At 38.3% G+C, this 24484-nt stretch overlaps 2 protein-coding genes across 6 annotated transcripts in view; both read left to right on the top strand.

Moving 5' to 3' along the window:
* Positions 1-202: 202 nt before the first annotated feature.
* On the top strand, positions 203-23341 carry CASP7 (caspase 7). Its single transcript, XM_009570576.2, has 7 exons — positions 203-321; positions 1564-1676; positions 17718-17866; positions 18703-18831; positions 19328-19503; positions 20979-21117; positions 21751-23341. Exons 2-7 carry the CDS (start codon positions 1564-1566, stop codon positions 21972-21974), a joined length of 930 nt encoding a protein of 309 aa, XP_009568871.2. The 5' UTR covers positions 203-321; the 3' UTR covers positions 21975-23341.
* Positions 22273-24484, top strand: part of PLEKHS1 (pleckstrin homology domain containing S1) — a 22487-nt gene continuing 20275 nt past the window's right edge. For 4 of the 5 annotated variants that reach the window (XM_054071887.1, XM_054071886.1, XM_054071885.1 and 1 more), the window contains exons 1-2: positions 22273-22402; positions 23969-24038. The gene's annotated coding sequence lies outside the window, so the exon portion shown is untranslated. The remainder of the gene's footprint in view (positions 22403-23968; positions 24039-24484) is intronic. The other variant, XM_054071888.1, reaches the window with a different exon arrangement.

The raw sequence follows: 24484 nt of genomic DNA, 5'->3' as shown, positions 1-24484 counted from the left end.
AACCCAAATCATTCTGTGATTGTCTGCCAGGGAGAACTGGATGATCCTTAAGGTCCCTTCCAACCCAACCCATTCTGTGATTCGCTGCCAGGGAGAAATGGATTACACTTAAGGTCCCTTCCGACCCAAACCATTCTGTGAGTCTTTGCTAGAGAGAACTGGGTGATCCTTAAGATCCCTTCCCACCCCGACCCCCCTCTGGGTCCCTGCCCGGGTCGGCAGCTGCGGGAGGAGTCCTGGCTTCCCGCAGCCCTCCCTCAGCCCCGCCTCACGGCTGCTGCTTTCGCTTTCGGTTCTGCAGCGGCGGATGCCGGCAGCAAGGCAAGACCCCCCCCTCGCCCCTGCTCCCCCCCGCTCCGTGCCGGGTCCCCCCGGGGCTGCAGCCCTGCCCGGTCCCTCCCGTTTCCCGGGATGCGCTCCGCCCCGCGGCTCCCGCTCGTGTTAAAGATGGTTAGGAAATGTATTTCAAAGCCACTGGAGAGCCCGGCTTTGGGGAGCGGCTGCGGCCCTGCAGGGATTGAAATAGGATCGTAGGATGGTTTGGGTGGGAAGGGACCTTGAAGCCCATCCAGTCCCACCCCCTGCCGTGGGCAGGGACACCTCCCACTGGATCAGGCTGCTCAAAGCCTCATCCATCCTCAGCTCGAACACCTCCAGGGGTGGGGCAGCCACAACTTCCCTGGGCAGCTTGTGCCAGTGTCTCCTCACCCTCACAGGAAAACATTCTTTCCTAATATCTCATCTAAATCTCTCCTTCTTCAACCTAAAACCACTCCCTCTCTTCCTATCTCTGCACTCCCTAATCAAGAGCCACTTCCCAGCTTTCCTGGAGCCCTTTTCAGTACTGGAAGCTGCTCTGAGGTCTTCCTGGAGCCTTCTCCAGGCTGAACAGCTGGAATTCAGCCCGCCCTCATGTCCTCGTGCTCCAGCTGTAGAACTATACAGGTTTTTTTCCCCCAAAGAACTATACGTGTGTATTAAATTTGTCATCAGGAGACCACAAAATTCATATGGAATGTTGATTGCTTATATCAACAAACAGAGAAATGAAAACCTAGGATCACATCCAGGGAAGACAATACAGGGATGTTTGGTTTCTTTTGTGCATGTTTGGTTGTGTACATGCAAATGAAAATGCTGGAGCTCTCTGGGTGTCTCAATACTGGATAGGATTGCAGTTACAAATATTTTGATGTTAGTTGCCCTTGCTTTCTTCCCAACGTACTTCTTTCGGTTAAAAAAAAAAATCTGGGAATCAGTCATAAAATTTTTCACTGTGAAATTTTTTTAGCTTAGTTCTTATCTGGATTTTGAGGAGCAGCAGTAGACAAGTAGCTTCATAACCGCTGCAAGGTAATACTGATGGCAGAGCACGTGCAGTGTCGCGTTAACGCGGGGCCAGAAATCTATAGACACTCTGATTCCGTGAAGTATCATGCAGTAGAAATGACTAACAACCTCTCATATATCTGATTTGAAGGTTGAGGTTGGTTTATAGAAGTATTTCCAAAATAAAAGTGTTGTTCATTGAGGGACGTGTATATTCTTGTACTTTATTTATAGATGTCGGGAGATCAGCATGGTGATGGCTTTACTCAAGAGAGAGGCAATGAAGATCGTGATGATGTAGTTGATGCAAAGCCCGACAGAAGTAGCAGGTTTTCACTTTTTGGAAAGTAAGTTCCTATTTTTATTCCTGTTACTGTTTTATCAGCTGTCATGCTACCCTTCTAATGGGATTTTGGTGTTCAGTTTGCCATGTCCAGAATGACACAGATGATTTGGTTAGGGAGATGGTTTATGTTGTCTATGTTTGATGTATCCAGTCTGTATCTTAAAGCTTCCCTATAATAAGTCCCTAAAGGGAGACCTATACTACCTCCCACCAGCCTTCTTTGGTAGTCAAGAGACCACAAAGTTCATTTAGCATCAATTGTAGTCCTTCATCTTAAACACTGCCCTTTGGTGCAGCTGGGAGTTACATATGCCATTAATTATCTATTTTACTGCTTTCAGCTCAGCTAATCTCCTGCATCATTGGAATCCCCTGCTGACTATTTAAGTTAGTTTAAAGCCTGGATGTGCCATATAGGTTGTAGCACAAAGAAACCTCACTGAGTCTAGAGATGTAACCCATTACAGAATATATTAAGAGCCTTTCATTTTAAATCATAGCAGTTTCTCTGAAGCGCAAACTTACTTTCATTAAATGTATTGAAAGCACGAACTCTGTGCTTGTCTGTACTCCTGAAAAAGCTAGAAAAATGTTCATTTTTCATCCTTCACATTTTTCAGTCACATGTAAAATTTACAAATACCATTGAATGTCAGCAAATGGCTACTTAACACTGTGAACTTTATGGATTTAGAGAGCTTTTACAAGAGGTATTTATTACAAAGACTGCTGTATTTATGGAGAAATTTTGATTTTTTTTTTTCTATTGGATGTTCACATTCAAGTGAAGAATATAATTCAGAGAAATGTGGAGAATATAATTTTACTTTTGCTGTCTATTATATGAGTCTAATGGAGGTAGAAAATCTGAGAGGTGAAGATGCTTTAGCCTTGGGAGACTTCTGATGTGCTGTTAAGCAAATCACTTCATGTTCTCTGTCTTATCATTCCTCAAATATGTGTATGCGTGTTATTAGTTTTAAAAGAATCACATCATGCAAAATACGCAATGTAACATTTGTAGATCTTCCAAACGCTTCTCAGATGTTTCTTTTAAACTTTATAAAATGTGTGTTTTAACGTCTGATTTGGTCTTCTTTATAAGAAGCGATATGCTAATACTATTATTAAATTATGCAACTCAAAGTTAATCATGCCTGAAGGAAAGGCAATAATCAGCATTTCTATCACTTTTTTTCCTATAAGAAATATTTAAAAATAATTTGGCTACGCGACAATTTGAGGCATTCATCTCCTTGAACATGCAATTTGAAACATTTTTCTTCAGAAGTGAAAAATGGCTCAGATTAAATATGAGGCAATTGAGAAGATTCAACTTAGATTTTGTAGAAAAAATTAAAGTCTGAGGCATCTCTCAGAGGTTCTCAAAGAAGGCAACGATTGACTGAAGAGGAATGAGCTGGTTAACAGCAAAATTCAAGCACAGAGACAAGATTTTTGTCTTAAAGAAACTATAACTCTCTGTCCTGAAAGAATAAAAAAGAGGAATGTGAGAGGATAAAGGAAGATTGGGTACGATTTAAAATTGTGACTGTAATGGGGGAGAATGATTATTCCTTGTGCCTCGTAGGAGATCTAGAGGACATCTAATGAAAAGTTCATGCAGTAGGTTTAAAAAACTGCCAAGATGCGTTTTCCACGTAGTGCAGAATGCAGTTGTTGAACTTGGAGTCACAAGGTATGCAGATGTCAAGATTTTAGATGAGTTCAGAAGAGATTTTAATTTTCCTCTATGTTTGAGGGAGAAAAATCTAGTGGGAATATGGATGTTAAAATCTTTGGTGCAAGATGTTCCTAAATCGTGTGTCTGTGAGAACATATTCTATATGCAATTTGTTTATGTGTTTGTTTGTTTTAAATTCATTACTAATTAGTACTAGTTACTAGCCTAGATGTAGTTTTAGTTGGAACCAGCATGGCTCTGTGTCTCGATTGCCAGGGCTTCATTTTGGCAATGTGAAATTTATACCTGTAAAATAAGATGTCTAGAAAGGTTTAGATACAATTTGGTCCCTTGTGTTGTTTTAGCAACCCAGTTTTTAACAGCTGTGCAGTACTTTCAATGAAATTTTATGTTGTATTTCGTTAGTTATTGTTTAAAACTCGTAAGCTCACTAGTACAAGGAGGTGATTTATGTTTATGGAAGGGACCTTAAAGATCATCCAGTTCCAACCTCCCTGTGATGGGTAGGGACATCCCACTGGATCAGGTTGCTCAAAGCCCCATCCAACCTGGCCTTAAACACCTCCGGGGGGAAAAAAAAAGCCAATGAATGCACAGGTTCTTCCTGCAGTGTTTGGCTTAGGGGTTTTCAGCCACTAGATGGCAGGACGGGATCAATTTTGTTTACTGCAAAAATATAGGCAAAAATTTGGGACAGTCACAGCTGAGCAAAAAGTTCTTTCAGAAAGCAGAAAGAGCAGGATGCCCTCTGGCAAGCTTGCATGCAAGAAAGCTTTAAAACGTGATTAAACAAAGATTGAGCTGAGGATTTCAAATGTGTATTTTAATTCTTTATGTAATAGTTAAAAACTAATATAATTTTTCCATAGAAACTTTTCTTTTCTGTGCTGTATGTGCTTCTGTTACACTCTCCAGGCTTTAAAAATAGTCTCACTTCTCCACAGGATGATGTAAGATCTTTGTATGGCATCTTTTGTCTTTTATTGGGGAACTCCGTTATGGAGATCAATACCAGCAAGACCATTTTAGCAGCCAGGAACATTATATAACATGAAATGGAATGTAATTGTGGTTCCACTGGATTAAGTAGAGCTAATAGTTCTCTTACTCCTAATGAAAGTCTGTTGATTTTTTGTTTGTTTGTTTTAAAGCTGGATCTGTAAATTCCCAAGGCTTGATAGACTTGCATTTGTGCCATGAATAATCATGACTGTGGGCCTTAGTGAGAAAGCATAATGCAGAAGTTGTTAGTAGCATCTGGTATCAATTTCATTATAATCTCATTTTATAGAACCATTTGTCCTCTGATCATTTTTTATCTACTCCAGCCCTACTGTTATCTTTTGAGGTCAATATTCTCTGTATCATCTGGAAGCAGAAAACATAATTTAAATATATATTTAAGAATTATTACAAATAACTAATTGCAATTGAAACTGTGATTCTGTAGTGCCCTTAATGCAGAAACATGAAATATAGTGTAAGAAAATCCCATTGAGGAATTTGAGAGGTTTGTAGGGTGTGCTGACATACAGGCACCAAGCGTACTTTAGCTGTTTAACACTGCAAAACCAAAATACCTGTAAGGTGTTTATTTCTGGCAAGTCAGGCCTCTATAATAAAGTTTGAGACTTTTCATTTCAATTAACTTGAAAGCTTACTGGAAACATCAATGTATCTTGCCTTCTGTAGTTAAATAGTTATGATAGTTACATAGTTATGTTAGTTAGGTTTGTAAACCAGTATTTAGATCAAAAAGTTTCGTGGGTAAATGAGTGTTCTTTTCATTTGTACAGTGTGTATTTGGGCTACAGGGCTTGAAAGTAGGGAAGTGGATGTTAGCAAAGCTGTGCATTTACCTTCCTGACCCTTATCTCAGTATAGCCATATTTCTCAAAATAAATAGCCTTGTCCTTCAACAAATAAATACACATTTTTGAGATTCAGCCTCAACTGAACTTCAGCTTCAGAGCTGTAACAGATGTGGAAAGTTGTCTTTGTTCCAGCTTTGCTCTTCTGTTGTTCTCCCTTTTGGGAAGGTATTTTCCATCCACTTTTGATTACCAACAGCTTATGTATATTTGGTTTGTAAAGAAGTTGCTTTGCAGGTAGGACTTTGTGAAGAACGGTTTCATGGTGATAAGGATGAATGTGTTTTCCAGAGTTGCTAATTTTGTGGTGTTTCGAACCATTTGAAAACACTGGGCCTGATCTTATGAATTGTTTATACATCTTATAAACTTTTCTCACTTTGTAGTAAAAGTACTACTGCAAGCATGTTCATGGAGAAAGTGTACTGGCATTCACTGCCTGAATGTCAGCTGTTCCTGCCTTGAAATTAGCGTGTTGAAATCCAGAAGATGCCTTGAATGATACCTCATCTTTTTTATCTTAACTTTTTACATTTTTTTAAATTAAAAATGCAGTTCTGTTACAGGATTTTCAGGGACAAAATGTTACAGACCTTTCAAAAATAAATATTGCTAAGAAAAGTATCTCTTTTATCCTTAGATAGACTAAAAATAACAAGTTACTTTTAAACAAATAACAGTTGATGGATCATTATCTGCTGTTATGCTCTGAGCTGCAATTCAGAGGTCTGAACTGACCTCTTGGTTCAGCCTCATGTTTCCTTTAAGTCTTCAAGCAAATCACTGTGTTCCTTAATCTATCCTGCAAGTGCTTGATGATCTTTCCTTTTGCTATCCCAACTCCAAACTCTAGTGCAATATAAATCTAATTTTATTCAGAGTTTGTGGGTTCTGGTTTTTGCACAAGTTAAATATCAGTGTATTTTCCCTCGGAGCATAAAATTTCAGAAGCAATAGGTTCTCGCATCGATAGCCAGAAGGCTAATTCCTACAAAGACAATAAAGAGATTTTAACTTTGAGCAACCAGGATGTTTCATTTTCATTACTCTCTTTTAAGCTGGAGGTGGGGGACTTGAGGGTGTTTTTGATAGATCTGGAACAACTTCTAGACAACACTGCAAAAGTGTTTTAACAGTTAGTGAAAATTGTGGTCGGTGCTTGTACTTTCCCTCGGGCACTTACTGGAAGTACCTTATAGGAATTGCCCAAGTATCTTGAAACAGTATGTAGTCTGAAGTGTAAAACCTCATTAATTCAGTCAATATTTGTTTCCAGTCTCCTTAGAGACTTTATCTTGTGAAGCACAGCAAACACTGGCTTATCCATGAGCTGCATCTGTAGCAATCACAGTGAATCAAGTATCCCAATTCTTTTTTAGTGTAGTAATTTATTTCCTTCATTACAATAAACTTTGGGCTGTCATCATTCGTCATGCAAAATTTGGAGGAAAGCTGTTATGTAGTGTGATTTTTAAGCTTTCAAAAGAATCAAAACCAAATTAAGGCTAATTTAAAACAAACCAAAACTGTTTAAGGGTAAATATATAGGAAGTAGTTTGATGAATAAGAATTAGGTTTTGTAAACTGCGTGCACTAAATTACATTATTTTCTTAGAAATAGTCATTGTGTAAATATCGTCATAATGGTGGATCAGGCTCTGAAAGAAGGAAGAAGGACATATTAGAAGTAGAACTCTGCTGTCCCATCTCCTCTCAAGATCTGTTGCATTTTCCTACACTCTTACACGGGAACAGTGATAGACCCAGAACGATGGGAGTGTGTTTTCCGCTTGTCAGCAAAGGTATATCAGGGCTGCATGACCTCAGCTTGCAGGGTGAGGGTTTGAATAGCCCCATAGAAAAGCCCAGCGTGACCCACTGCTGACACATGCGAATCTTTGGGCCTGAACACAGAGCATCCCGTTTCACTCCAACGCAACCCTGAGCATGGTGGGCTCCTAGCATTAGCAAAGAAGATTAGACTCGCTCTTGAGGACAAGCTGAAGCTGTTTTCAGATGCAGTGTGGAGTGCCATTTGATGATGAGCCAAGGTACTGTAGAACATTACTTATCTCCTCACTTCGCAGCCACCTGTTTGGAAACCTCATGAATGAATACCCTCAAAGGGTTTTGTTTCAGTGCTTGTATCAAGCTAATAATAACTCGTCTGGCATTTGACAATTGCTAATCCTAGCCAGAGTGTTCTCTGAGAAATAGTAACTGGAGGGACGTTGCTTTGTTTTGAGTTAGTCTCCAAGCAGCCCATATAGCAATATATATACCCATAAATTGCTCTTAGTACCTATGACAGATGAGAGAGGCTTTATCTCTTTTTTTCATATAATTGGCAGTTGTCTCTGTACATTGTACTACCTAGGATATGACCATGCAAGATTCCAATTTCCAGAACACCCGTGGAAGGTACGTGTGTTCAGGTGTTCTAGAAATGAGCAGAAAGCCTTTCAGCAAGCAATATTCTTTATTTGTGAAAATTTCCCTTTTGAGTGTTATTTGACTATTATGTTGCATACAATATTGTGAGGCCTGTACAGCAGGTACAATGCAGCTAATTAGGAAGCTGAAGGTTAATCACAAATTGATGCTTGAGAGCTTAGAACGTAGTCTGGTTTGGTCCTCTCTACGGCAGGAATTACACCACAAAATTATCATGTAGGCTGCAAATGATACTTAAAATATCAAGTGCACAAATGCTGGGTTACTGCCCCATTTTTCTTTTTTTCCCCTCTCTCTTTTTTGTTTGTTACAAAAATGTGGACAGTATTAGACATCATAGTCTGTGTTGAAACCTGTTTTACAAAGTGTAACTGGTTTAGTCCCAGTGGGATTCCTCTTCTTCATTTGTATTTAATAAAGTTGCAGCCATGGTTTTGATTTGAATTATGTTAAGGTCATCACAAAGATGTAGTTAAAAGGAGAAGAAGACATATTTAGATTAACTATCAGAACTCCAAATCTTTACAAAGTATGCCAGAAGTTGTAGTCTGAGGCTTGTTCTTTCAAGCAGCTCAGCTCCTTTCATTACATGAGTTTCCACTTATCTTGGACTGGTTTCTCTGTTTTTCAAGTTCTTAGAGAAGATCCTCCCTCCTAATTGGAGAAGGGTCTGAAACTAAAATGGGACAAAAATGCTACAAGTGTAGCTCAGGGTCTGAAATATGACTTAGGATGAGAAGGTTTAAATTTATTTAGTTTATTTAACTGAAGGTGAAAGATAATTTGCTTGTGCTGTACAAATATATAATGTACTATACTAATAGATAGTTGTTGGAAGATCAGAGGAGAGGAGGCACTTTTTGTAAGCAAAGAATTTATAAAGGGGCTTGTGTGAGGCTTTGTTCTGATTCAATCTAATACCTTTTAGATTGTGGTTTCAAAGGAACACACAAATAACCATCGCTGTACTTCGGCTGAGAGCCGCAATGTGATAATCTGTGATATCTTGACTGTTAAGACAAGGCACCAGAAGCCTTTAGGGCTGTAGTATACTTTGGGGAAATGCCATGTTCTGTGGACTTTAACCCTGTCATTTTTGCAGCTGACAAATAATTGTGTGTAGAGACTAGCAGTTTTATCTCATCAGGGAAGCTGATGAGATAAATTCCCTTTCATCCATTCTTCTCTTGAGCACTTTCTCTGCATTATGCCATCAGGAAGTAACCAAAGACAGGAGTTTCTATCTGGACCAAGGACCACTGTAAACTTCCACACTGGACGATATAAATGCCTTTGTTCCAAGCATTTATTTTTTTCCACATGGCTGTAAGCTACCTCCCACACTCTGGACATTAAATATTGTACACACATACAAAATAGTGGATTTTAAATTCATTCTCTAATTGTATACTACTATCCCCCTGGAAAGAAGTCGTGAGATGTGCAGTCGTTTTATGAAGTAAGTTTCTTTAGGCTCCATTTTGCAATGGAAAAACCACCAAGAGCTGTGGAGTTACTTTACCAAAGTTATTCAATAGCAGAATCATGGTTCGCACGTGGCTCTCATCCGGAGCGCAACTCGGTGCCTCTTAGCAGATAACAGAACATATTCCCCTAGTTGAGCATTTTGGTTTGCTTAATACTTGTCATGAATTTAACTGAGGAAAGCATAACCAGCATGTAATCTGAATAAATATTTTCCCGGATTTTGTTCTGTTTTCAGAGGTGGTAGTGCATGCTACAGGAAACTTGGGGAAATGCCAAGTTTTCTTTAAAACATTTTATTTTGTGACTTTTCTACAGAATCTGTAATGGTACCACTCCATGCATCATAGTAGGAGCAAAAGTAGGTATTTAATATGATACTGTTTTATTGGATGAATGAGCTCAGGCCTCTCTTGGGCAAAGAATTTTTTCATGATAGCTTAGGTGCATCCCTGCTATATTGTTATCTTTATAAATTCAAGGAAATCATCCCATTGTTCTGCTAGCTCCTTTCTTGGAAGACTGCTACAGCGATATTCTTCTTTCAAAATTAGCGTGTTTACCAATATAAGGAGAGTTTGGGACATGGGTTTCCAAAGAAACAAGAGGTAGTGTCTCTATAGCTGCCCAGTTTCGGGTTCATTCGAGCAAAAGGCTTTGTCTCTGGTGACTTTTAAACTGGTTTTGTTTAGTCAGCTGACGGTCTAATTCAAAGATATCCTTAAGAAATCATAAACTAAGTGGCAGTTCAAAAAGAACCTGGAGGCTAATTAATTACTATAGCCCTGATCTTGAGGACAGTTGTAAACAGGCACTCTTTTACCGCCCAAGTGTTTGTTTTAGTAGCCCGGCTCCCAGGGGGAGCATAAGGTACATTCATTAGGGGCTGTGGCGTTCTAAGGAAGCACACTTGCCATTTCCCCTTATTCCACCCCTTCCCAAAATTTACTTTCAATTTTTAGTCACTTCAGCAAAGTAATATATGGAGATATGAGGCTTGCACAGGCTTTGTGTCATTGATAAATACAAACTTTAGACTCCACTATTATCAGTTTGACATGCTTCACCATAATTTAAAATTCCTTAATAGACAAAACAAGACCATTGGAGGGAACAGAAATCTAGGGCTGTTTGCGTTTTGTGTTTTAATGTTTGGGGGTGGGTGTATATAATAGAATGTTTGCTATTCTAAATTGCAGCTGTCAGTTTTCATGCCTTTTGTGTAAGACACCTCCTTGCCATAATAAGCAATACAGGAGAAATTATATTTGGATGCTTTAGAGAGGAACTTTTATGTTCATTCTTGTAGGACTAAATTTATTCTTCCTTCTAGATGAAGACTTTCTATTATCTTGAAAAGATTCTGACTTTAGAGATTTTTTTTTTAAAACTTTCTTTTCACATTTAACTGGAGCACATTTAAAAACAGCCTCCTAAGGTCTAGTTATTTTGTTGGTGCTGGTCTATCAAAGTCAGCAGCTGTTTGCTAATACCTTTCAGGGGGAAATTGAAAGTATGCAATATTTACTTCTTTCTATATAATTAGTGTTCCCCCTTTCCACTCAGGAGATATTTGCTTCAACTATTAAGCTGTTTTTCACTTCATCTACAGGTACATAATTTGGAAGCCTCGGTAACCTTTGCTTGAAAAAAGATTGTGATGGATAGTGTTTATTTTCTTGGTTTGCGGTTATATTTAACCTCTTTAAAAAAAGAGTCCTTGGTAAGGTGTTATCTGTCTGAAAAGAAAGATGGAAATTGCACCTGCCATTGGAGTATATTCAGGAGAAAAGGTTTGTGAGCCTAGAGCATGTGACAGGTTAGAAACAGAATCGGCATCTCTCAAACGCCAATATCTTGTACAGTGGCTCCTGTTAGTGTTTATTGTAGGCTTCACTTAGTGCTCTAGCATGGTGCCTTCTCAATGCGTGACCCAGGACCACACCATCAAATGCAGTGTAATACTGTTCTAGTATTTGGTGTAGCCTTTATGGTTAATGCTTAGTCCTTATCCCATATAGTTTGATTTTTAACAGTAAAGGAGTATTCATTTTTTAAAAAGACAATTTGAGTAGTGACACGTTCTTCTTGTCCAGAAATATTGCTGCTCTGCCAACCCGATGCAATATTGATGGAAAAAGGCAACGGGATAATCTATTATTTGTATGCAGCTCTAAATCTGTGTGACACTTTACCAAACCAGATCTGACAAAGAACAAAGAGTCTGCCTTAAAGAACTTAAGATCTAAAAAGCTCTAGTCAGGTTTGCAAGTGTCTTTTGCTTGTTATTGCCAATAGGTTTCAAGGGGGAAAAAAATTCAAAGAGGGTAGATTGTACAGTAATTAGAGATGTACTAAATATGGTGAAATTAGACCAGATAAAAGTATTAAAGCTGGCAGTTTGGAGAGAAGGTTATGTAGGAGTAAGATATTAATGCATAACATTAGAAAGCATCAGACGTCTGAATAGACCACTAATTATTGAGACTAAAGTAGAAACAGGGAACAAAGTATTGAACCTTCATTTGTTTAATTTATTAATTCTGTTTCCTGTTCACTTCTTTTGGAAGAATAACTCTGAATGGGTTTCCAGTACGCTCAGGTTTTTTTTACACATAGCTTGGTCATGCTTTGTGAATTCAAACACAATCCTCTGTGTGTTTTCATTATTTCCTGTCTATCCCTTAGCTACCTACAAAAAAAAAAAAAAAAAGAATTAAAATCCAACCCAGGGTTTTTCCCCAGGAGAGCAAACATAGCACTTGTGATGAGCAGTAGTTGCAAACATTTATACTGTGCATGCAGTTATGGAAGGAGTGGAGGTTTTAGATACAGAGAGCAGCATAGACCCACACAAACTGCATAAAAATTAAATCGGACAGGAGATTTTGGTTAGGTATTAGGAAGAAATTATTAACTGTGAGGGTGGTGAGGCACTGGCCCAAGTTGCCCAGAGAAGTTGTGGCTGCCCCATCCCTAGAGGGACTTTGAGCAGCCTGATCCAGTGGGAGGTGTCCCTGCCCATGGCGGGGGAGTTGGAATGGGTGGGCTTTAAGGTCCCTTCCAACACAAACCATTCTATCATTCTTTAAGTTTATTCAGAGGTCTTAAATATTGTCCTGTATCCTTCCTCTACTGTATTGCAATTCAGTTGGGAATTTATTCAGTTGAAGCCTTTAAAGAGGTCCCCAAATGTAGAAATTGTGAGGGAAACATCTCAATTTTTTGTAATAGAATAAAGAGCATTGAAGTTCTAGGATACCTTCCATCCCACAAGTGTATGAAAGTTCTGGTTGATGCTGGTGGATTACCTGAGAAGATTTGGCCTATGGACTTTGCCACTGTGCCACTGCTATAATCTTCTTAACTTGAACTCAGCAGAAGTGCTGACAGCATGACAGAAACTAGAATGAAACTATTCTCCAGTGCCAAAAAGCGCAAGGACTCCAGAAGGGATTCTGAGATGATGTGTTCTATAAAGATAGCATGTTTGTAAGGCAAAGTCTCTTTTTAACCTATTATCACTTATTCAGAAATGCTGTGTGGTTGCATATTGTATTAAGGAAGCATGCCAGAGTAAAAACTATCACAGTGCTCTGGGATATTCCTTATTAAGTAGAGCCCAAATTTACTGGACTTAATAGAGCAAGAGCAGGACAGAGTTCACTTCTCTTTTATGTGTGTACTTCTAATAGAAATGAATGTAATCAGTTTAGCCTTTTCCACCCACCTCTGAATGTCAACTTCCTTAAATTGAATAGTAGACTAATTGCAGATTTTTTTCACCTACTTGCATTTTTCAGTACAGTAACAAAAGTCCCTAACTTTCCTGGAAGAGAAAGGGACTATAGCTGTTTTCAAAGCCTCGATATCCCTCTGAAATATCGTTTTTAGACTTCACTTGAACACATTAGTTTTCTCTTAGAAAACCAAACAAACAGGGGGGAAAAACCAAACAGGAAACTCCTCCTGTTCTCTGATTGGGAGGTGATGCTTGTGAAATTTGTCTTTCTTCATCTCATCCTCTGCTGCAAGGCTGTTTAAGTGACTGTTCTTTTCCAGGGAGAGCTCTTTCTTCTGTGTGCTGTGTCACATTACTTTTAAGACCGAGCCAATCAAGTTTTCAGAGCAGTTCTTGTCTGTCAGTTACCATCATCCTCTTTTTAATCGTTGTTAATGTTGAGTTTTAGTGGATAGATTGGTGAAACAGTTTTTATCTTAGGGATTGCACTTTCTTCTTAATGTTTCCCTTTCATCCATTCTTCTCTTGAGCACTTTCTCTGCATTATGCCAGTACTGTTCCAAAGGGATCCTATATAGCTATAGACCGGCTTTCTTCCAGCAGAAGGGTTTTTTTACGCTCACTGGCTTCTAAACCTTGCAAAGGTAGGCGATACCAGCCTACGCAGCTGATGTTAATTGTGTAATGTGATAGAAAGTGAAGACCCTCCCCATGGAAACATATCCCACTACACTTGAAGTTAAGCAGCCGGTCCTAACTGAAATGCTTGTTATGCTGGATCTGAGCCCAAGAGCTTGCCTGTAGCAGATGGGTGAGGTGATGGGAGACTACAGCGCTCAAGGAAACCGTTTTCCTGGTTGTAGAACACAGTATATTAGTAAGTTGTACTAATATATGGTAGCAAAGAAAGTGCAGGAAGACACCAGTAGAAAGGAAGCTATAGGAGAGGTGCTATGAGGTACTGCATTCAGTAAAATTGTTATAGAAAATAAGCTTTAGGCTTAGGTAAATGTTAACAGTGATATTTTAATCCTTAAACCTTGATATCCATACATACCGAAATCATGATTTACCCAAAATGTAGCAAAAAAAGTTTGTTATAATGAGTAGCAGCTCTTTAGACACTCCAGTTCACTCCTTTTGTGAGTGATGTATCTCAGCTGACTTTGGCAGAAATTCAGCCACTGATGGTGATAAGAAATTTGACCTCTACTATTTAGAAGTTCAATACCAAAATGATAAATGGTATGAGCAACTTTTATATTTGAAAAGTGAGGAGTTGATAGTAATGATTTTCCCAGGTTGGCACCAGTTTAGTCTAGACTTGGTGAAATCACATTCTCAGGCGTACTGTTGTCAAGCCTCACACCTGGATTTAGTGGCAAAGCAAGAGTGAAAATGTGCAAGCTATGTGAGGGTTCCAGAGTGGAGTATTAGTTTTGCTGAGCTCTTGACTGAAGGGAGACGGCACGAAGGTGTTTAAGGAACGGGTGTTTAAGGAACGGGTGGATGAAGTGCTGAGGGACATGGTTTAGGGAGTGTTAGGAATGGTTGGACTCGATGATCTAATGGGTCCTTTCCAACCTTGTGATTCTGTGAAATACGTGAGAGCACTGATAGGAAGAATATTTCTGTTTCAGGGAAAGATCAGTGACCACTAGTGGAATGAGGAGTTACAGCACAGTTATAATTAAAAGCTGAAGAAAGAGTAAATGGTCATAAAATTCAAGTTTCTTTTGAGCGTGGGTGAGTTGGAATCCTACAAGAGGGAAATTAAAGACGTTGGATGTCAAGAGAAGCAGAATTAAATAAAACTGAGGGCAAACAGTTTAAAACATTTTATAGTAGCTCATAACTAACCTGTGGAAAGCCTTTCAGGAAATATAGTAGTTAGAAAGCTTAGTAAGAACAAAAGGAGCAAACATATTAATATGTGTCCAGTTCAAAGCTTAGAAGAATAAAACTGTAGCTGGAAAGCTTTAGGCTTTCAGTCATAAGCCAGCCTGTCACTGTCATGGCATTTCCCTTAAGCGCTGATTAGTACATATTTATTACTTTATAAGTAATTATTAAAAGCTTGTTGAAATTGAAGAGTTGGACTTTATACTGTCAGTTTAGTCCAGTTGGGCAATTCCCATGTGGTGGCAGTGCCAAGATATGTATCTTCCACAACCTTTGCTTCCTTATTTTTTCAGTTTGGACAGATACCAAAAGATTTCTGGAAGTTTTTGTTGTCTGCCAGTAAAGAAACGAGAGGCGTAGCCCTACAAAGCACGTGATGGTTGCTTAGTATCTTGTTAGCCTGTTCAGCTTGGAAGGAGTCATTAGAACAAAACCATACTGTGCGCTGTAAAGGAATGGGGAAATGATCGATAGTTATGCGTCTTGTCATGCTGACATGGCTTGGCTTTGACATTTCACATTGACCGGCATAGAACTTCTGGCAGATTTTGGGAATACCACCAATAGAAGATACTTCCCTTAAACTCTCAAGTATTTCTGCATGAATGAGTGCAAACTGTTGAACTCGGAAGTAAAGTGGTTTCGGAGAAGTAGTATGACTATGTTATTACTATGCCATCAACCCCAGCTGCTGTTTTGTGGGGTAACGTGGCTGTGTGACTTCTGGACTAGAATTAGATCACTTCCAGCGTTTTGGGAGAGCAGGCAGTGTAAAGCTGTTTCTGTACTGCTCATGTGGATCTGTCCCGAGTGTTCACAACTGTTCATGGGCTGGACATCAACACAAATCTGTGTACAATCCCCTTGAAAATATCCTATTGTTTCTAACAGCCACTGTTAGTCATACAGGTTTTTCAGGAAGTCAGTGAAGCCAGATAAATCCGTAGAAACCTGAATCCCATGTGGACTGAGGAAATTAGCCTCTACATCGACCTGAGTGGCTATTTGTTTGGAAACTTCTTTTTCTCTCTTTGCCAGAGAGCTGTCTAATGATGTAGGACCGGGGGGAATTTTAGGCTAAAATAAGAATCCAAGATCTCTTTGAAAGTCAAATGTAATATTAACATCGTACAGCTATGGATAATTCTTTAAAATGGTTAAAATCTTTTCTTCAGGCAAAGCATATTTAATTATTTCTCCCAGAGCCTTCAAGAAGCAGCATGTAAGGAGAATACCAATACTTATGATTTACTAGAAAAAAAAAATGTATTTCCAAAGTATCAGGCAAAATCCTCAGGTAGATGTGAGTCAATATCTTGTTTTGTAGTCTCTAAGAGAAATGGAAGAGAGGAGATGCTATTAGGATGGTCGCATGTAAAAAGAGTACAGAGAGAGCCTGCCAGGTGCAGCTGTATAATTGGGCCTTTTATAACAGAAAATGAGAACACTAAAAGATAAGAAGCTGTTTTAAAATCGAATTTCAGTAGCATTTAAACACAATGAGTCATCTAGGGGAGGTTTGTTATAGTTTCCAATTAGTCTCACCCTTTAGTAATGAGAAAGAGCACACTTAAAGCTAAAAGGCAGCAATTGTTAAACGAGGAAGGTAAGGAAGTAGATTACCTAAACAACATTTAATCAATACACAGTAATCTCATGTCTACAGACTATTATTGAAGCAAAAAGCTTGCTTTTGAAAGATGTCAGCATGAGAATAATGAAAGTACTTAAATTAATTAAGATTATGGGGAAAATCTAATGTTATTAAAACCAAACTGTATTATACAGTTACTTTGCTGTGAAAGTAGGTTATAATTTCCTCTGGCATCAACAATACATACTTTTGGAAGCAGAGTGCTGGACCAGATAAGAGACATGTTGATAATTTAGTCTGCCCTTTGCTGAGCGTTGTTTCTAGCTGGTCTTGCTCCGAAGCTTGTTTATAGTTCTGAGGTTGAATCAGACCCTTTATAGGCTCTCACTGGCTTCAGTTCTGCTTGAGGAGATCTTACCAACATCTGAAGCCACCTGCTTGGACCAAAAATCCACCTTTTAAAGCAAGTACTGCTGAATTCCTCATGCTTGTAGTTCAGGTGTACACGCTGCTGTAATTGATTTTCCTTATTACTTCATTTAGAATTAAAAGGTGAGTAATGCCTGCGCTATCCCTTTGCATCTTTCTAATCCAATCTAAGACTCCTGCGCATAGCAGAAAGGTCAATCCACAGTCATTATCAGAGAACATTCATAGCTTGTGTTGTTTTGTTTAAAACAGGTATTTTGGGTATTAATGATTACGCTAAAATGTGCTTAGTTGTTTGCATAGGTTCAGATAGCTGCTTGGCAGACAGAATTGACACATCTGTAATATTTATCTGTAGAAACTACCTACTGCTGGGTCTTGATCTTTGGAGAATTTAGGGATGATAGTTATTCAATAAACAAATCCTATCCTGCCACTGGATAAACTACGTATATTTTCTTATGCTTGGAATAGTTATTAAGGGAAATCTGTCTGTCCTTCCATGAATCATTTATAGTAAGAGTAAAATATATCCAGAACCATAGTTCGTAAAATGTTGTTGCCAGCCTGGTTTGATGTGTTTAGGCCGTTTATGTTATCTGTGGGTCAGATCTGTGTGTACTACTGTTGGCTGCAGTTTGCTCTAGAGTTGTTTTACCATCATTGGAATCCAATTGCATACAATAATCACATTGTGGAAATCACAAGATCGTTGTGCCTCCATCTGAAATATGAAGGAAGAAAACAAACATTAGAGAAGAAAAAACATTGGATAGGATTGCCTGAATGTTTGGAATTAAGATAAACAGGCGCACTGCATGTGACTGGCCACTAACAATCATTTCATTTGGTTTACCTAGAAAAAAGAAGAATGGAGAAGAAGAACACGCAAAGCCCTCTCTCAGTAATCAGTACCGAATTGTTACACCCACGTTCCAGTATAATATGGACTATAAGAAAGTTGGCAAATGTATTATTATAAACAACAAAAACTTTGAAGACAGAACAGGTAAAGGCTTTCCTTTGATAGTACTCATTATAGACGTTAGAATTTTTATACTTGCAGTAATCAATAAACTTTTTTAGAGCATGCAATTTTAATTAATATGAGAAATAGTTTTTCCTGCAATTTATTCTTGGTTTTTAATGCTCATATTAGCTGCTCTTTGCAGCTTCTTTGCAGTATATGTTTCAAAGAGCATGTCACCTTGCCCTACCAACTTCAAACTAAACTTTTGTCCCAGAGTTTAAGGCTGCGTTGTTAAAATTAGAACCTTGGCATCTGCAGCCCGTGATATAACTTCTCTGTCCCTGAGCTGTAGCAATGAGCGACAAAAGCTAATAGCTGTAGCTATACTCTGTTGACACTCCTGCATTTAACTTTTCAGACCATTGTAGTCAACTTTATAGGTCTTTTCCTGTACACTTAGCACACTAGATGAAGTGTTTAGTCCAAAGAATTCACATCGGTTTCTTTCACGTGGGTATTACAGAGACTCTTTTCCACAGCTTTTATTCAGGGTACTTTATGCATATGTTACGCTGCATAACAAAAAAGGAGATTGAGTCATCCACAGAGATCCTGTGTTTCAAGGCGCTGGTGGCATGTCAGCATTTTTCAGCATTAGATGTGTGCTAACACTGAACTTTGTATTATTTTGCAGTGAAACAAATCTCACAATTTGTTCTCAGAGCTGAGGACGCTGCTAGAGGATTGTTTTAAAATCAAGTCACCAGGGTATTGTTTAGGTTTCTTAATTATAAACCTAAAAATTTGTCTTTTAACACGTGAATTATTTTGAATTGTGTAATATGCGATCAACCGTATTCTTTGTTTTCTGACAGGAATGGGTACGCGCAATGGCACTGATAAAGATGCGGGAGATCTAGCCATGAGTTTTAAAAACTTAGGTTTTGAGGTTTACACATACAATGACCGGAGCCGTAATGATATGGAAAAATTACTGAAGCAAGGTAAAAATTCAGAATCACAGAATAATTTAGGCTGGAAAAGACCTCTCAAAGTCATCCGAATCAATCCCCTGCTCAAAAATCGTATTAGAACAGTTCGCTTATGCCCCACTACGTGGAATTGTCTGTGTAGAAGGATTTGGTTTCTGAATAGATTAGGCTTAGTTCCTCCAGTGTCAATTGAGAAATACAATTTTCTTGTCATATTAGGTGAAGCACCTGTCCTGTGTATTAGGTGAAGAGCCTTTTTGTATTAGAGAGTCCAGCGGGCTAGTTAGTTGATTTCAGTGGGCTAGACTGAGTCAATTGAAAGATGCATTCATGTATTCAAGGTTCTCATCACATTACTAAAAAGTGGGTTCAATCATCTTTATCCACTTCTCCTTATGCCTTCCAGTAGAGGTCCAACATATATTCAGTCTCAGAAAAATGTGTTTACTAAATAAAATTTTGATTTTAAACGTTCCTTCCTTTTGGCTAAGAAGTCTTTGATTTGTAGCTGCTGAGGAGAATCACAGCGATGCTGCTTGTTTTGCCTGTATCCTTCTAAGCCATGGGGAAGAAGGTCTCATCTATGGTACTGATGGACCCATGGCTATCAAGAGTTTGACTGCGCTCTTCAGAGGAGACAAGTGTAAAAGCCTTATAGGCAAACCCAAACTCTTTTTCATTCAGGTAATTGCCCTAAGGTAAATATAGTATTCTGCTGCTGCAGAGGGGAGAATGCGCTGTGTTGTTTGTCTGCTCTAGACGAGCCTTGAATGTTAACTTCCTGAGGTTTTGTGAAAAAGTATGTTGAGAGAAGTTGACTATGGGTGACTTGTTTGTTTTTAAAAGATAAGTTATGTACAAGATTTACAGATGTTATTGTAATTTTGTACGTGGCTTCTTTGTGCTTGGTAATGTATGAATTTCAAACCAGAAACATAAACTCCCTCTTGTGCAGGCAGAGCTTAGGACAGGATATGGTTATCAATAGAAATAATACTGTCCAAGTCTCTCCCAGTAAAGGCTGTCTCTACAAATTACTACATTCTGCTAGAAGGAATATTTTTTTCTCTCCCTCAGTAGCCTAAACATTCATATTGCGTTATTGCATTAGCATATAATTAATTGCATATTACTTATGCTTTTAAAGACAACTGTTTCAAATCGTATTAACTGATGTATACAGGGTCTGATTTTTCTCTTTTATCGTAGTATTATGTACATGTGGGAGTTGCAGCAGATGTGGCTTTCCCATCAATTAATCCTCAACCTCAAAGTGAAAACTGTGTCTATTTTAGACTCTTCATACTGCTAATGTGATGCTTCTTTTCATTATAAGTTTGGAATGGGTATTTTGTTGCTTCTACAATTATCTTAGCAAAGGCAATCAACTGGTTATCTAAGCCCATCAGACTGCTGTTTTTTTTGAAAGATCTGTCAGTCAAAGCTACTGATGAAGAGCTGAATCTTGCCAGCCCAGACTGTGGTCCTGGCGTGGCCTTTGGCTAAACCACAGGATTAAGAGGAAATTAAAAATAAAAGAGAGAAATGGGAAAACGTTAAAGAAGCAGTATGCTTCTTTATGGGTGATCAAACGCTGGAGCAGGTTGCCCAGATGGTAGAGTCTCCATGTGGAGATATTCCAAACCCACACGTGTCCTGGACGTGTGCTCTATCTACCCCTACTTGAGAAGGGGGATTGAACTAAGTGATCTCAGGATGTGATTTCGTTATTCTGTGAAATGTAGCACTACAGTTGTGCATGTCAGGAGTCAAAGACACTGTATAGTCCACTGTAATGCAAATGTTCAGAAGTCGTGCTGTGCAGATGAGGTTGGAATGTTGAAGATGACTCTAAGACTAGTAAAATTAAACATGGTTAGAATAAGGTAATGCTGTCTTGGCACTTTGGTAACAGACTGAGATCCACAGCCTACAACACCATTACCTCCTTTGACTGTAAGGGATGTGTATTTTAAAATGGGTAATGTAGTAACTTTATCACTGGACAATTAGATATCCCCCCAAACTGCATTTCTGCTTCTAATACATGCAAAGTACTGCTTAAAACTCTATCCATTAAACATGTTAATGAATACTTATTTTTATAATACCTTATTTCTCCTTGTTGGACAAGTTCTCTTTGTCTTCTCCGCTTTCAGGCATGCAGAGGCTCTGAATTTGATGAAGGTATACAAACTGACTCTGGACCTGCAAATGACACTCTGGAAACGGATGCCAATCCAAGATACAAAATCCCAGTAGAAGCAGATTTTCTGTTTGCGTATTCGACAGTGCCAGGTAAAGAAAAGAGGGTCAGGGTAGAAGCCTAAAAAATGTTTCATCCATACTGAATTGCGTTCTCACTGACAGTCATTTATGGTACATTGTACATTGATGGACAAAACCCTAATGCCCAGTGTGTACTTTATGCCACTGTACTTTATGCACCACTTTTACAGTAGTTATAGTGGAAAGAGGAGAGCCCAGATTTGGCCAGTGAGAACACACAGGCATTACAGATGGCAAAGATAGTACTATTTTCTGGGAATCTTGCCCTTCCATGTTTCAGTTCAGAGAAGGTGTGGAATACGTGGTGAAGACAGGAACAGTTACAGCACAAAACTTATTCTTAGGGAGGAAAACATGAAACCTTACTTCTTGCAGTTGCCCAAATGCAAAAATATAGAATGGTAATTCAGTAGTGTGAGGTTTGGAGAGTTAGTACACGTTATGCTCCACTTTAATGAAGTAAGATTTGTGACACAAGTGATAAGAATTAAACTTTCTCTGTGTGCATTGTTACACTTTACCCAGAATCTTTCACACAAAAGAGTACATATCACTCTGCCGTTCCAGTCTTCAGCACAGGATAATAAGAAAAAAAACAGGAAAAATAACCCCGTGTACTTTCTTCTCTGTCTTTCCTGTAAGGTTATTATTCCTGGAGGAACCCTGGAAGAGGCTCCTGGTTTGTGCAGTCTCTGTGCTCTGTGCTAAATGAGCATGGAAAACAACTTGAGATCATGCAGATCCTCACACGGGTCAACTATGTGGTTGCCACAAATTTTGAATCTCAGTCTGATGATCCACGCTTCAGTGAGAAGAAGCAGATTCCCTGTGTGGTCTCTATGCTCACCAAGGAACTTTACTTCTGAAAGTGTATTTTAGTGCAGCCAGAGATGAGAGATTGGGATATGGTTTTGGGTGGAGATTTGATTATGAATGGGAGTAACAAATTTTTAAGAATAGAAATACAATCACTCTAGATTTTTGTATTGTATAAGCTGAGGTATCTGATGGTTGGACAATATGCAAGATTTTAAAGAAAAAATAAATGCTGTGGGCCAAACTGACAGCTAACACTGATTACTATATCTTAATTTCTCGTAGCATGGCTGACAGAATTTATGGCTACTGAAGGTGTTCGGAGAGTTAGCTACTTGACCCATACAGATTTATTCCAGAAAACAGTCTATAAATTAAGAACAACAAATTTAAATCATGAGACTCCCATCTTTTCTTTCACTGCTAGCTCATGGAACCGTAGCTTCCTTGGAAATTTCCGAATACCATCATATTATGGGTATGTCTAGTGATGAAACAGTTTGTAGCTATTTAAAAGGGTGTTTCTTAGTCTAATATGTTCTTTTCCTTTTTATGAACATTATTAATGAAGATTAATGGTTGCTCTGTTCTTAATCTAGAAGTCAATTCACTTAGTTATCATTCTAGCATAAGATGGATAAATAAAATATCAGTATTTGTAGATGATTTACCTGAATAGTATGGAATTGTAAGAAACAGAAAAAACAGAACGAAAATCTTCTACAAGAATTGGTAAACTGTAGTTGGATGATGCCTTATTAAAGTGCCATTGTAAAGTTTTTTGCCTTGCAAATGACAACTGCTGTTATAGAACAACCTGAAACAGTGGTATTGCAGGTTTTGTGCTTGCAGAAATAAAAGGTTCTGCTGGTTGATACAGAAATTTTGAACCAACAGAAAGTTAATGCCAAAGGGGTTTTATGAAATAATAAAATTTAATGTTGAAATTATAGAATTATATGTTCTAGTGACAAATGTATGTTTAGATACAGCTTCTCTCTGTGAGTAATTTTACCAAGACTGGAAGTCTTACTTGAATCAGAAACCAGAAGTGCCTTTCTAGTTACTGTACTGTCTTTTTTTTTATATATTATGGGGTTATATCGGTAATATTTATATTCATACTTTTTATATTCTCTTTAGAGTTGCTAGCTAGTTCTAAAAAGTAAGTTTAGTGATTTGGTTAAAGTGATAAATGATTAGTTGTTCACCCTTTTCCCAGTTACTTTACTCTGTACTCTTCTGAAATCTTCTAAGCAAATAAGCGCCAATTGTTAAAGCCAGATTGCCAAATTAATATTTTCTTACAAGCACTGTGGCATAGTGATGCATATATTTTTTTCATACGTCAAATTTACAGTTTGAATTAAATTATTTTTATGGACATCTTCAGCATGAAATCAATAAAGATCTTTTTAAAAAAATTCCTATGAATATCTGCATGTTTGTCACTCACTTGGGTGAAGTGAAAACCAACCAAAATACATCCCAAAACCCTTCTCAGCCAGGAATGCATATAGCCTTCGGCATCTTTTGAGATGAGGTTTACAGTGTCAGTTGAAAAGTAGTTTAGACGAGCAAACTGGCATTGGGTGACTTGGGTTGGGCAGACCAAATCCTCTCTCAGAGTAAAACAAAATTATTGACAATATTTTAATGGAAGTATCCTGGTTTAGCAGCACCTTATCTTGCCCCAAGTGTAAAATGTCTTTATATAGTAAACTGTACAGGGGTCTGGCAGGTCATATGAAAATGTTCTTCCTATTACTTCAGGCAAATGGCTCCATCTGAAACTATTTTTCTGGCATTAGAGATATTCCTGTTTTATTATACCATGGGAAATGTGTCATAGACTCATAGAAGCATTGAGGTTGGAAAAGGCCTTTAAGGTCATCGAGTCCACCGGTATATCCAGTCAATGTTTTAGTAGTCATTACTTATCTGGAAGCTTTTTTTATGCCTTCATAGTTCATTAATGTTTGTTTGTTTAAGGTTTAAGCTGTTCTTCAATCTTCACTATCTCCAAACCTATCATTTTATTCAGATATATTGTAGCTCTGAAGACAGAGAGAGCCTTGGGAACAAAAAAGCAGCAAGTAAGGGCTCTGAAACAGGTAATTTAAGTGTTTAAAATTGGAATGTAACAGCAGAACAAGTAAGGATCATGTTTCCTCTTGTGTAGGTTCTTTGAGAATGATATTTTATTTAAAAAAACTATAGCAAATTTATCCGAAGCATTGGGGAAGTATAAAAATTACTAGGACGAGTCCTTGGTCCAGACTACAAGGAACTGCTAGGGCAGAGTTGGAGGAGTTAATATTAGTAGTGAGTTTCCTCCGAGAGCAGGAAAAGCTATTCACTCTATTGGAAATGAGGTAGGAAAGGAAAAAGGGTGGACAGAGAAATTCTTTACCAAATTTTGTTATACACTTCCCATGATGGACACTAATGAAGAACAGCTTGTGAATTTCCAATGAATAGGTTAAATGGTAGCTGTCTAAGAAAAAAGACGAAGTAGTAATGTTGTTTGAAGCTCTTCAGTGCTCTAATGTGGCAAGCA

Source organism: Cuculus canorus, chromosome 7 (genome assembly GCF_017976375.1).
Source record: "Cuculus canorus isolate bCucCan1 chromosome 7, bCucCan1.pri, whole genome shotgun sequence".
NCBI lineage: Eukaryota > Metazoa > Chordata > Aves > Cuculiformes > Cuculidae > Cuculus > Cuculus canorus.
This window is presented reverse-complemented; position numbering and strand designations above follow the sequence as displayed.